The sequence below is a fragment of the Epinephelus fuscoguttatus genome, linkage group LG2 (assembly GCF_011397635.1).
Source record: "Epinephelus fuscoguttatus linkage group LG2, E.fuscoguttatus.final_Chr_v1".
NCBI lineage: Eukaryota > Metazoa > Chordata > Actinopteri > Perciformes > Serranidae > Epinephelus > Epinephelus fuscoguttatus.
Window position 1 is genome coordinate 20,683,097 of NC_064753.1, and position 14,130 is coordinate 20,697,226.

General features: G+C 40.5%; 1 protein-coding gene across 1 annotated transcript in view; it reads right to left on the reverse strand.

Moving 5' to 3' along the window:
• Positions 1-13,055, reverse strand: part of spata17 (spermatogenesis associated 17) — a 48,341-nt gene extending 35,286 nt beyond the window's left edge. The window contains exons 1-5 of the mRNA XM_049602105.1: positions 12,955-13,055; positions 11,850-11,939; positions 10,599-10,680; positions 9,095-9,145; positions 6,259-6,362 (exon numbers count right to left, since the gene is read on the reverse strand). Coding sequence (XP_049458062.1) covers positions 6,259-6,362; positions 9,095-9,145; positions 10,599-10,680; positions 11,850-11,939; positions 12,955-13,022 — 395 coding nt within the window. The 5' untranslated portion in view covers positions 13,023-13,055. The remainder of the gene's footprint in view (positions 1-6,258; positions 6,363-9,094; positions 9,146-10,598; positions 10,681-11,849; positions 11,940-12,954) is intronic.
• Between the last annotated feature and the right edge of the window lie 1,075 nt (positions 13,056-14,130).

Genomic DNA, 14,130 nt, shown 5'->3' on the forward strand with positions numbered 1-14,130 from the left:
TTCATCACCGCAGCCAGGACAGGTCTGTCTGTGACATCTGTTAAGCGAAGCTGGCTAAATGGGATGCATTAAAAGCCCATACACAGCAATTTCATTCCGCAATCACACAGCCTTATTGTTACAAGGGGGTAATAACTTAAAAAGGGAATTGGAAACAATTACTAAAACACACATGCCATGGTGGTGTGAAAATACACACACCGACACACAGCTAAGAGTAAAGCCAATCTAATTCCACTACAGAAATACCAATAAGAGTTTAGCCATAGCTCATCAACAATCCTTCGTCTCTTTTTTTATCCCTCCTTTTTTCCTCTCCTTCGTCTCTGTTTCTTTCTCTGCCCAACTTCTGTTTTCAATTACAAGCCTCCACAGAGGAATCAGAATATTCATAGTGTGTCTGTAATGTGAGGTTAACACATTCTGCGGCTACTGACATTTAAAAAGAAATCACAACACCGTTCCCGTTGCCTTTGCATTCTCATTCCTTCCTCAGCACCAGATTAAATTACAAAATAAATGAAATATGCAGAGCACTGTGTGTGTGTGTGTGTGTGTGTGTGTGTGTGTGTGTGTGTGTGTGTGTGTGTGTGTTTGTGTGTTTATACATGTGTTGTGGATGAAACCAAGTCTAAATGTGTCTGTGCGTGTTTATGCAATGCAATACTAAGCGTAGTAATTTAAGACCGCGTGTATATGTGTGGCGGTATGTCTATATGTGCTTTTGTGTGTGTGTGTGTGTGTGTGTGTGTGTGTGTGTGTGTGTGTGTGTTAATATAGAGGTTACATGGCCTCTATTTGTCCATCTGGCTAACAGGAATATTAGTTATTAATGTAAAATATAAAGTTTTGGTTTATTGTGGGACAGTCTGGTTCACAAACCATTTGGTGCATGTGTATGTTGACAGTATGTGTGTTTATTTCTGCTCGTTCATGCATTAATAACGCCTTAAAAACTGACTGGCTATGTTTTGGGAGGTCAGGACCTGTTCTCACATATCTGTGTGTGTCTGAGTTGACAGCATATAAGTGCAACTGTATCAGTGTGGGTGTATCAGCAATATGTGTGTGTGTATCAATGTTCATACTATGTGTTCACACACTTTTGCTTGTATGTGTGTCCACACATCTGTGTCCTCAAGTGTGTGTGTGTGTGTGTGTGTGTGTGTGTCAGGCTGAATGGGTGACCTTTGCTTCCCTGCCCCCAGCCCCAGTGTTATTAATTGCTGTGTAGTGGACAAAAGCCAAACAGATTTGTAACGGCTGAAGGCACCTCGATCTGTGTCGACCCAACCAGCCGCCACAACATACAACCCTCATTAGCCCTGTTCGGCACACAGCACGTGCCCTGAGTGTGTGCGTGTGTGTGTGTGTGTGTGTGAGGGAGAGTGCATGTGTGTGAGACAAACCACTGGCTTGGAATTCATTATATATATTGTTGTTATATCGGGTTTATAAAACATAAGCTTGATCATCTCGGTCAAAGTAACTTCACTTCTGTATATGAAATTATACAGGGACTAAAATACAAATTTGGTGTATTTTGGCTTTTATTTGGAGAGTACACTGTGCGTGATTGTTACGGTTTAGGGTGGAACGTTTTCATCAAGATTTTACTTACCATTAATTATATACCAAGAATACAGAGGCCGATAAAGTCATGATTGTATGTCCCTTGAGTAAGACAGTTGGAAAGCCAAATTTAAATGTACATCATGTGTATAATCATTGGAAACATTATTTAAAAAACACATATTCCTGCTACCACAACACCTCAATAAACTTTTCTTTAAGCCTATTACTGTATCTCAACGACAATCAATGCTATTTAATCTGAAGCTAATATGAGACTTAAGCATTCTGAGTTGCTGTCTTTTGGTATGAAACACACTCTTTGTGTTTCTTTGGACAGTGTGTCTTTATCAAGTTGCAGTAGACAGTCACAAAAAGAGGGAGTTTATATTGCATTACATCTTTGCAAGGAAGGAGGACTGCGGATTTAGTCCCCCACCCTTCACACTGAAAACGTATAAGGAAATTATCTCCGTATGGCCAATATGAACAGGAGGAGTGATTACAAAGAGCGAAACCTGTTTCAATGCACACATGGGCACTCATTTTTGAAAATAAAGCTATTTTTAATGCGTTTTGGCTACTGGAAAAGATATTTAAAGTTGTTTAATTTTACTTGATAATCATTCAATTGTAAGGCAATGGTATTACTACTAATGTGCTCCAGTTGTGCTATCATGTCAGTTCAATACATTAAATATTCATTTGTTACTTATACAGTTGTGCAATCAAATTGTCATTTGATATATAAATCACAGTTGTATTTATTTTGCACATTATAGTATTTTTGATTATTGCATATACTCCATTATAATGATCAATGGATGGTTATAATGTGCTTAGCATGCCGTTTAACGCAGTACAAGCACTCTGACTTCAGACTACTTTTGATAGCGGCTGAACTGTTGGACAAGCTAATCAAGCATACCTCAACTACTTTCAAATAACTGAAACACATACTGACATTTTCACCCTGGACTGTTCACTTATTTAAATGGCTAATATAGTACAGCTAAATGTCTCACTTGATCCTACATTATTTACTACCTGGTTCACAACGGGGCATCAGGGGCTGATGGGATATCAGAGAGCGAGGCATTGTGGGACGGCAGGACACACCTGCGGTCTTCCAGGCCAGCACCAGAGCAGCTAATTGGCCAGGTTCTAAATATTTAATGGAGGCTTGACCTGATTGGCTGTTTTAATTGCTCCAATTAAATGATTCAATAGCTGGCGAGGAGGGGGTAGTTAGCCAGTCAATTTAGACAGTGACCAGTTCGATGTATTGAGCGTTCAACACCCTCATAACACAGTGTTTCCATTTAAGTGACTGACTGATTGATTAACTAATTCACTAAAGTGATAAAACTGATGTTGCAAAAATATGTGAAAGCAAATCATGACTTTTTGTTGGAATAATCTCCAATCAATATTCATAATATTTAAAAAATGGAAAAAAAAAACCAGTTTTATACATTTTACTTTCCCCATTGTTTTACTCTCTAAAGTAATCTCCTAAAGAAGCAGGAAGAGCACAGAACCCAGATTATACTTCCACACACACACACACACACACACACACACTCTCACACAATACACAAATCCAATCAGACTGAAGGAGTGAACTTGTCTCCACCCAAACTGGATCAGAAAGAAAGAGCAGCAAAAGAAAGACTGATGCATAGAAGCGGAGAGTGATCGCAGGGCAGGCGTGCAGGCAGGCCGGCACTCTCTCCACCATAGCAGCTCTCCTTTCATGAATGTCCTTGAGAGGGACACAAGAAAGGGAGGAACGAAGAAGGCTGGAGTAAAGAGAGACAGGAGAAAAGTAGAGAGCAGTAGAGGGACAGCGTAGCACCAGTGGAGAAGAAATTAAAAAAAACACACTACTGCTGCTCAGCCTAGCAACACAAGTCCATAAATTCTCCCTTGTTCTCTTTAGGATAAGTTAAAAGATTTTGCCATGTTGTTGCAACATCACAGGGAGAATTATTTATCTGATTATGGCAGTAATAATTACCCAGCTGTTTATTGCAGATAGAGGAATAATTCATGCAGTCAACAGGCCGTGTTGGTGGCGGCAGCGATGACACCAGCACATTTAGTAAATATGCAAAGCGGGCTTGCTCCGCTTTCCTAATTGCCCCCATCGTCCCACTGCATGCCCTTATTAAAGCCCAGGAACTTTAAGTGTCTCCCTGACAAAGTGATAAATTGTTGGGGTATCAAGGAAAACTGTGGCAGAGTGGGGACTGCGCCGGGGTCCTGACTTCATTAGGCTATGCAGAAGGAGAGGAAGGATGAATGAGGATGGACAGTGAAGCACAGTGAACCGGTGGCAGAGAGAGGGAGAGAAAAGATACGGAGCAAAATAGATTGAGAAAGAGAAGGAGAAAGAGAGAGGCAGAGATTGAAGGAGGGAGGCGGAGTGAGGGCAGGGGATAGAGGAGGGTGGCGTAAGTAGCGTGTATTAGCTGGATGCTGTACCTAATGAAATGACACAGATGGTTTTGTGCAGGGGAGATCTGTCATGAGAGAGAAAGAGGGACTAAAACAGAGAGTCAGAGAGAAGAGAGAGAGAGGTTCAGCAGTCTATGTATTACTCCTATATCATTACCATGCACAGCGATCAGCCTGCACTAAATGGGGACCATTAGTCCAACTTTGAATAATTTATGCAGCAGGTTGGACAGACAGACAGACGTACAAGAGGGAGGGAGCATGCTGGTGGATTAAAAAGCGGACCTTTGCGGGGTGAGTGATCAGGCAGCGTGCGATCCGAGGGCTCCACGGCTAACACAGAAAGGATATTTTAAATAAATGCCGGCATGGCGTTAATTGATCGTGACCCCTGCAGCACTAAATAAACATGTGATTAACTGGAGAGAAAGTGACCTCAACACCCCAAACCACTGTGGAGGAGGGGCTGTGTGTGTGTGTGTATGAGGAGACTGGGGATGTCACAGAGTTGATAATGACACAGTAAGACCAAACCAAGGTAAAATGACATCACATCTTGTCCTCATTGAATGTATTTTTCCTTACTTCCAATTATCTCTCATCTAATCTGCCCTTTATATTTAATTTCTAGTCTAGTCTATGACAGTCTAACAATATTTTGTTTCAACATTGGGGTGGACACATATGAAACGGGGGGTTGGAGGTTCTCTGCCATCAAATTTTGAGCATCAAATACTTGATTTCGTGCATGCTGGTGAATTTTTTTGCAACAATTTGTGCAATTTCTACATCAATTTAGGCTGGAAATGTTTTTAATTTCATCAAAATAATAATAAGTCATCTGATACTTTCATGTTTTATTGGGGAGGGCAAATGTACATGTTCTATATTATGAAGGAGACTTGTCCCTTGTGTCCCCCCTGAAATTTACATCTATGCTAAGCAGGGTCCAAAACAATGCAAAATACAAATGTTACTAATATGAGCTTCAATATGTGAACTAATCTGATCCAGCCTGACGAAGGTTAAGACAAACATTAGTTGCTGATTTTGTTAGTTTTCATATTATCTTTCATGTTAAGTCATAAGTCAGTCACAAGCTGTGTAACCTTTGATCGAATTACAAACTACAACTAAATTGTCTCCATGACACATCTAACTATACAAAAGCACAGTTTTACTATTTTTACTTTTTTGTTACTGGAATCGTGTCAAAACACTTGACAAAGTTGTGTGTGTTTGTGTCAAGTCTATTTGTGTGATATAACACTAGTGGCAACACTCTTAATGGACTTTAACAGCCTAGTTCCCCCCTACCTCTAAAAGGGGCAAGGAGTGTGGAGGAAAGGTGGAATGCTGGTGGGGACGTGAGGGGGAAAGTCAGTGATCCAAGGAGCACTTTAACAAATTTACATTTAATTTTAGCTGAAGCCTAAAGATATTTTCTGGTAAAATATATTAGCAACATTAAAAATGTGACTATTAGCTAAACGTGATGGTTTTTTTTGTCAAAAATAAAAGATGGCGTATCTCTAGCAGTAAGCCCCGGAGCACAGGATGTTTTATTAATGCGCGAGCTGCGGTTCAAATCAGAGGCTAATTTTTAATTTCTTCACATCGTTCACTTCTCTCTCTTAGCCTCGAGCACTTTAGGGGACTTCTTTCTCTCTCTCTCTCTCTCTCTGCTTTCCTCTCTATCTCTTCGTCGCTCTGTCTCTTTCATTCCTTCACTCTTCCCTTACTCTTCCCCTGTCCCTGTTCTCTTCCTCTAAGGTAACAACTGTGCAAGTACAGATCTTACACCTTTCTCTCTCTCCCTCTCTTACACGTATACACACACGCTCTCACACATTTTAAGGTTACGGGTACACAAGTGCACCTTTAACCAACTGCCTTTACACTAATCAATTCAATTCATCTTGACTGACGTGTACCAGCTGACTCCCTTACTGGTCCTGTATTGTTCCCTGGGCAAAAATATATTTTACCACAACACATAAATGGTACAAAAACACAGCGAGACAGATAGTGAGACAGAGGAGAGAAGTGGGAAAATACAGAAGAAGCAATGAAGTTTCAAATTGTAGACCTTTAGAAAAAGACACACCTTGCTTATTTCTTGTCGCTGAGGCAACTGTCGTATTGTGCTGTACGTGTACCATTCATTCAAACTGTCTGCTCTCTTGAGCCTCATTTATACCACTTTTATTTTCCGTCTTTTTTTACCTGACAAGTTCATTTTTCCTGGTAAGTCCTTCCAGATAGTGCTTGCGTGCATAGAAGTTATGAATGTACTTCCTCACAAAGAATCCTCTCCATCTCCGCTGGATCTGTGAGGGATTAAAGCATGGCAGAGGTTGTCTTCAGATGTTTTCCAACAACATGAGGAAATGTGGGTACAGAAAATGTAGTATGGCAACTTTGATGCTTAATTTTTAACAAATATGAAAGAAAACACTAACACTAAATAGGGTTGCTCCTCACAAACGGCAAGAAAAAGTGTTAGGTATGTTCTATCATGCTCATATTATTGTTTTGTTTTTTTTTGTTGTTTTTTTTTTGCTCTTCCATCATATACAACGTCCAAAAATTGGCAGTCAAATACGAAGTCACAGAGACGAAGACATTGTTATGTGTCTAAATACAGTCTTGCCACTAATTTTTCTTATTACTTAAACTTGCAGAGGGCACTTAAAAAGCATAAATCAACATATGAAAATGATACAGATGTTGGTATTAATACATGTAGGAGGGTACGTTTCAAACCCTGTATAACCATGCATGCAGTTGTTTCAGCTGCAGTGATGAAGGGACAATCCAAGGGAGGACAGACAGCTGTCACAACTCCATACGTTTAACTGTATCAGTCCACATTGATTGTGGAGGCAGCAGATAGCTAGGCACACACACACACCCACACACACCAGTGGACCGTTTTAAAGCAAGGGGGCGGATGTCCTTCAGACTAATTAGGAGATTAAAACAATGGCAGGTAAAAGAATAATCACACTATGAGAAGAGAGAAGGGGAGAGAAGAGGTGGAGTGGAGGATGGGGGAAAAACAACAAAGAGCAAAATGAGAATTAGCATTGATCTGCCAGTCAATAGATAATTTTAAATAAAGTAATTGCCGCCTCCCGAGTTCTTGCTGACCTTTGTTGACTAGTGAAATCGATGCTGTTGAATCTAATACAAATCCGAGGTGCGGCATGTAAACACTGGTTTCTATTACGGCCCTAATACATTATCCTCTGTTAGCTACCACGCCGTGATAAAGACAACAGGAGGGGAGAGAAAAAAGAAAAGACTTGAAATTGATTCAAAGGAAGTGTCACAAGGGGATTTTGAGATGATTGTTTCTCCCTTTATGTCCCTCTTTTTCGATTTCCCTATTTCTCTCTATTTACAGACAGAATATTTACTTAGTAAAAGATGATCTGTCATTCATTTCTGCACAGGGTCTCTATATTTCAGTTTTATACATATGAACATATATATATGCTTCATTCTGTCCAAAAGGCCGATGAATCAGAAGAAAATAGGAGATAATAGTTTAGTGCTCACAGTAACGGCAGTATTTTGCAGGACAGAAGCAATACAAGAAATCGTAGTTTGTCTTTACATCTGGTACACACTTTAAAAATTGTTAATCTAAGCTTCTTTCATCTTTCAACAGGTGGCACCAGAAGCTAGATCCAGTCTACTTTCACAATATCCTTTTAATATTTACTCTTTCTAACCTGCTGAAATATGACTTTACACATTACCCATGACATATCCTTAGAAGGAGACAGTGCAATGCTCAGTGACAACTCCACCGCTGAGGCCAAAGCCTCTGTCAAGGGCGATGGTAGGAGGGTTTCTAATACCTTCACGTATGTCTTTAATGGCGGGAGAAACCGAAGCACTCAGAGAAAACCCAGACGGACAAACACAATAAAATGCACATGCTACACAGAAAAGCCTAATTTGGCCCTTGTGGGCTTCAAACCCAGTACCTTCTTAAATTGTAAACCACTGAGTCACTTTGCTGCACATTCACATACATTTCATTTTCCATTAAAATTCCTATTGCTTCCTTTAGGAAACTTTGGGTATTTTATATGGCTAATAAAGGCCTCTTTTCTCCAACTTCAGAAGCTTCTGCTCCCTTCTACATGGTGACATCACCCCTAACCTTTCACCCTGTGACCCAAAACAGCTGGGTCAAACACTACTCCTGGATCTATATCTCTCTTATTATGTGACATTTATTGAATCAAGAGGGTGGTCAGCTTTATTTGTTTGGGTTTCTATTAGGTGTAAAACTTGAAGCCCTCAATTTCCAGGCTTTTCCACTAATATGAAAATACTGCAACCACCTCTGTCCAGCTGGACGGCAACACACCTCTTCAATAAACACTAGTGGATTTTTTGTTGGCCTATAAAACCCTTTTAATGGTTTAGGCAGAGTGAAACTGTTAGCCAAAAGAGGAGGCTATATGGAATTGTAAAAATATAAGGTTTCTGTGCAATATCCTCATGTAAAAGTGCCAAAGCATCACTCACAGCCACAGTGTTATGATTTATGAGTTGAACAGTAGTACCAGTAGGGGGGATATAGGGAACATTTGATGGGTTTGAGCAGTGACAGAAAATTTTTAAATAAATTAATGTTGCTACAACTGAGATACAAGCCAGATAAAGGGATAGCATTCACAGGACAGGGCCTCTTACCAAGCACTGTGCATAAATAAAATAAGGTTCAGTATAAGTGATGCACATGGACCAACTGTTGAGAAATCATTAGGATAAATGGTCTGATTTTTCTTTACTGTGTATTATACCTGATTCTAATAGGCCTAAATGATGCATAAAACAAATTGTACAGGAATGTCAACTCATTGAGAAAAAAAGAAAAGAAGAAAAGTCGCTATGATGAACATTTTCTGAAGTGGTGTGATGAAGTGCTTACAGGCTGCTTATTCACGGGGCCTCCCATTCACAGCACACACAAAGAAACAGAGTGTCCCCCCACCACGACACTCCATTTGCTAAAACAAGACACTGTGGTGATATTTACCCTGACCGCCATCTCCTCGTAGAAATTCATCTTCATGATAAAATATGCCGCCTGTGAACACAAAGGAAAAGATGGCGTTACATCTTGTCTCCCAGCCCTCTGATCTGTCCACAGCAGGCGTCAAAGATAAAGAGCTCTTTATACATAATACATTGCACAGAGGCAGCACAGATAGGGCCACTGTAGAGGGGAGGGAGGAGGGAAGGGGGCAGAAAAGGAGAGAGGGAAAGCAAGGGAGACAAGAGTAACAAGAGAAGAAGTCGGGGGGATGGAGAGAGAGAGAGAGAGAGAGAGAGAGAGAGAGAGTGGTTAGTGGGACTTTGTATCAAGGGGAGAACGGTACTCTCTTAATACACCAACGCAGACAAGGGCCAAGAAAATCTATGGTAGTCAAGCAGCGAGCTAATGGAGATGTATGATGGCCAAACGCTCTCCTCTGGATTTCATAATCAATGACAGCACTGCCAGAAGTGACAAACAAAAGGCCAGAGAATATTCAGCGGCGCGCTCAACGAGCCGTCGCACACCAAACGTGCAGCCGACCACTGGGGGCACATTTCAGGAGCAAACTGGAGAGTCGGCCATAAAAGGGATTCATATCTCAACACGTCTTTTTTAATAATGACAGGGAAGAGAGGGAGGAGAGGGAAGCGGAAGGAAGACAAAGACTTGAAAGGAGGTTGTAAATTCAGCTTGATGTTTTGAGATGAGGCTTTGTGCACGTCACATTACACATGATAAGGTCCGCGGGAGTGAGACAGAGGAAGACGACAGAGAAAGAAGAAGAGAGGAAGACGAGAATCTCTCAGGGCTAATTCAAAATAGTGCACTGTGGCAATTTTGAGTGATTCAAATTAGTGCTCGTCTGTTTCCAAATGAGACCAAACAGCCTCCTTTTAGCCCATATGTGTGTTGTGACACATCCTTCATCGTTTATTTCAACACCCCTCAACCCCACCCCTGCTATCCACCCCCACCCCCCCACCCCCCCCCTTTCCATTTCTTGAACGCCTCCCAAACGGCGGCTGGCAGTTATGCTTTAGCAAACAGTCAATTTACAGGCATGATAAATAGCTTGTTGTGATACGTTTACAAAACTCAATCCAGGGGAAAATTATACGTGAGAGCGCTGGGTATTGGATCCGGTATCAACAATCTGTTCAATTAAGAAGCAGTTGGAGGCAATATGCTGAAAATGGGGCCTTGTTTTACTAAAGCACACACACACACACACACACACACACACACACACACACTTCTCTACTCTTTCCTTCTCTTTATTCCTCTCCATGCTTTTTCTATTTACATCCCAGGAGTTGTGATATAGATGAAATTCCTTATCATATTGCATCATATTTCCTAAGTGCTAATTTCCCAATGTGTAATGAGTGAATTATATTTCTTAAGGTCAGACGCAGGGACTTAGCAATATCGCAATTGAATTCTAATGCATGCTATCATAACATAATCAATATATCTATACCCGTTCCAGGCGCTGGCTTACCTTCACCATTTGTCTGAAACGTGCCCTTGCTGTGAAGCCCCGCCATATCTTCTGTATAATGATTGCCTTCTTGTGCAGATGGCTGTAAAAAAAGTCAATTTGGGGAGAGGATTGGCGGACATGTATTTTATAGTGGTTGAAACACACTGAAAAAAGTTATGCAGCTGCACATGGGAGGAAATTTAATTGTGGATTTCTTTGTTTGATTTTCACTTAGGCTATTTATGCTCAGAAATGATTACAAAATGAGTACAAAACAAAAACAATTCAAACCCTCTGGATATATGAGGGAGCTGCAACCAACAAAAAATCCTAAAAGCTTGGTATAAAAACTGCATTCCTGTATATTATGCAGTTTAATTAATTAAATCACAAAATTCCCTAAAATCACAAAAAAAATGTGAACTCTGTTTTTTTTCTGAAACAGAAACAGCGCTTTTGTTCTCTGCATGCAAACTTTCAGCTGTAAAGGACTTCAATTAAAAGGTCAGGGAAACATTAAGCTTACAAACACACGCTCTCAAGACACACAAACACACACACACACACACACACACACACACACACAGAACATTTCTGCTTCTCCAGGCTTTTCGATCATGTCCGATGAGCCTTTCACCCCCTTTAGTCGGCGGCGCACATTTGTATTCATCTTCAAACATACTCTAAATGCGAGTCCACTGCGATTCTCTGCTTCCAATGAGGCCATCAATTTCCAAAAGGCCATTCATATGCCCAGAAAATCAATGCCTGTAGTGGGGATAGCACAACCCCAGAGTTGCACTTAGGCAGCTAAAATTGTTGCTAATTATCCACTTAACGCATTGATCAATTAACTAAAGTAATCTGAATTAACCTACTGTCTGGAAGTTTGTCTGCTGACCCTGCAGAATGGTGCTGGGGTCACAGTATAGGAACAAGCACAGACATAGGCACATTCATTTTTCTGTGTGCAAAAGGAGCATAGAGTGCAAGCGACATTTATTCCTCCAGGCCATTTGCAAAGCTCTAGAAGTGGGATAATTATGAGGGTGAGCTAGTATCAGGGTTTCCCTTGAAATTAACTCTTACAGTCCTGCCTGAATGTTTTTCAACCCCTGAGGGAAAAGGCAAACCTTAAATTGGTATATAAAATATTAAGGCTTGTGTGCGTTTTTTAGCCTATGGCATATAAAGGAGAACCAAAAATCTCTGGTTTACAGATTTACATTGGACGAACACACTCTCACCACACACACACACACACCATACCTGAGGTAAGCCCGCACCTTGCAGGCTCTGAAGCAACTCTGAATCCGAGTGGCGGCCTGGTTTTCCCTCTGTCTGTTCTCATCGGCTTGGCTAAGGTACACAGACACATGGAAATAACAGTGTCAGAGTCAGAATAAGGTTTATTGCCAAGCAGGTTTTCACTGAAAGGAATTTGCTTTGGTTTTTGGTGCATAGATTGAACATAAAACAAATATATTGAGAGAAAATAAAAATACGGCAAAGCACTGCAACACTACAGAACATAAATAGATAAAACCGTAACAATAGAAATATGTAAAAAAGACACTTTGAAAAGTACTATAGCATAAAAAATGTGTACAAAACAGCAGTTTCAGAACCAAAAAAGTGTACAGTTGTGCAGGATCTGCAAAAATGTTAGTCATGGGATGTGCAAAAGTTGACAGTAGAGCAAATGTGTTAATGTAAGGCATATAGTTAGAGTCTATGGGGAGGGGGGGGGGGGGAATAGGAGTCCATGTCTAAGGGGGCCCGCTGCAGTCGATAAGAAACTGTATTTGTGGGGTGAGGCTTTGGTGCTGATGGACCGCAGCCTGCTGCCAGAGAAGGGTGTAACAGAGTTTGTGTCCAGGGTGGGATGGGTCGGCCACTATCTCTCCTGCCAGCCTTAGGTACCTGGAGGTGTACGGGACCTGGAGGGACGGAATACTCCTATCTGCACTTACAAGTACGTAGCTAGACTTTCCTGTGCTATATGGGTCCCGTGCGTTGTTTGCTTCGCAGGTGCTTCTGAGTTTCATTGCTTTCGTTATGGCACCCAAAGTATTGGTTGAAGCACCGTATTTACTAAAACATGACAAAAATATCAAGTCTCCGTTTCTGTAGCGAGAAACGGCTGTTTGTGTAGCGTCAAAAAAGACAGCTAAAGCTTGAAGCTGAGCTAGCACAAACATGACATGCTAACTGTCAAAGTTAACTGAGGACAGCACGACGCTTTGTTGACACAACGTTACCGGGTAATGTTAAAGTTAACAGGTGTAGCTTAAATTGTCAACCATTTAACAACAGTCGTAATTATCTTTCACATCTTAATGAATCGTAAGCTACTCTTAAACATGAAATATACCGGTTTCTGTTGAAATATTCCTTCTTAAACTCTTCAACTTCACTGCTAATTTTCAGCAGCTCCGCCATGTTTAACGTCACTCTGGTAACAGTTTGCTTGTTGTCATGACGACGCGACGGTTTCCCACAAGGTGGTGGAGATTAAGATGTGTTGCGTTCAAAGCACCTAGAGAGTCGGGTACTTTTACCGATAACCTTTTGAAAAGTAGGATATCCGCCTTCTGTTGAGGTAAAAAGGCACCTGCTTATTTTATGTAACCAGTCAGGGTGGAGTCCTAATATGTAAATTCAGCCTTTTATTATTGTTATTTATATTTTCTTATTTATTATAGATAGATAGATAGATAGATAGATAATTCAGAAAGTTTAGAAAATTTATAATAACATATATTTCTAAGAATTAGGTCAGCATGTCCCAGCTGGCAAATGACCGACTTTCAGCTTTTGAAATTATGTCAGTTATTTCAGCATTAAAACAACATTTAAACAATGTTTGATTCTGAAGTTTTTAAAAAGATTAATAATCAACACTGAAATTTCACAAAGATCTGTTGTTGTTGTTGTTGTTGTTGTTGTTGTTGTTGGTTTTTTTTCACAATTTTGAAACAACATTTAAAGTTTGTAAAACAGCATTGCAAAATCAACATTGGTTCATCTTTCAAAATCAAAACTTAATTCAACAGTGATTCAGTCATGGTGTAGGACATTGGTTTAATAGTGAATAAACATTACAGTGCCAGCTGGGACTATATATTCTAATCTTTTTATAGAAAGGCCTAGATAATATTTGTAGAAAAATGCCTTATCCATTACCCATGTGCCAGTCACCATAATAAATTGTAAACACCAAAACTAAAGACAGACTTTGGTGTCCTCACTAGTTTAGATATTAACCTGCCATCCACTCTCTCCATCTTATCCAGTGTGCTGAAGCAGAAATATGGTGTAAATAATAAAAGAACAGGGGGGAAAAAATATCCCAGAAGCAACATTTTAAAAATGCCTGCTCTGTGGATGCAGATTGTTGATCTGAGTATTGATCTGTTAGCTGCCTCACTTCTTCATCCATCCTTCCATCCATTCCCCTCCTTTCCTGACGTTATCACCCTTCATCATACAGTTATCTGTTCATTTCTCCCCACTCTTCCTTGCTTATTTCCCCTCCTCGTCACTCCTC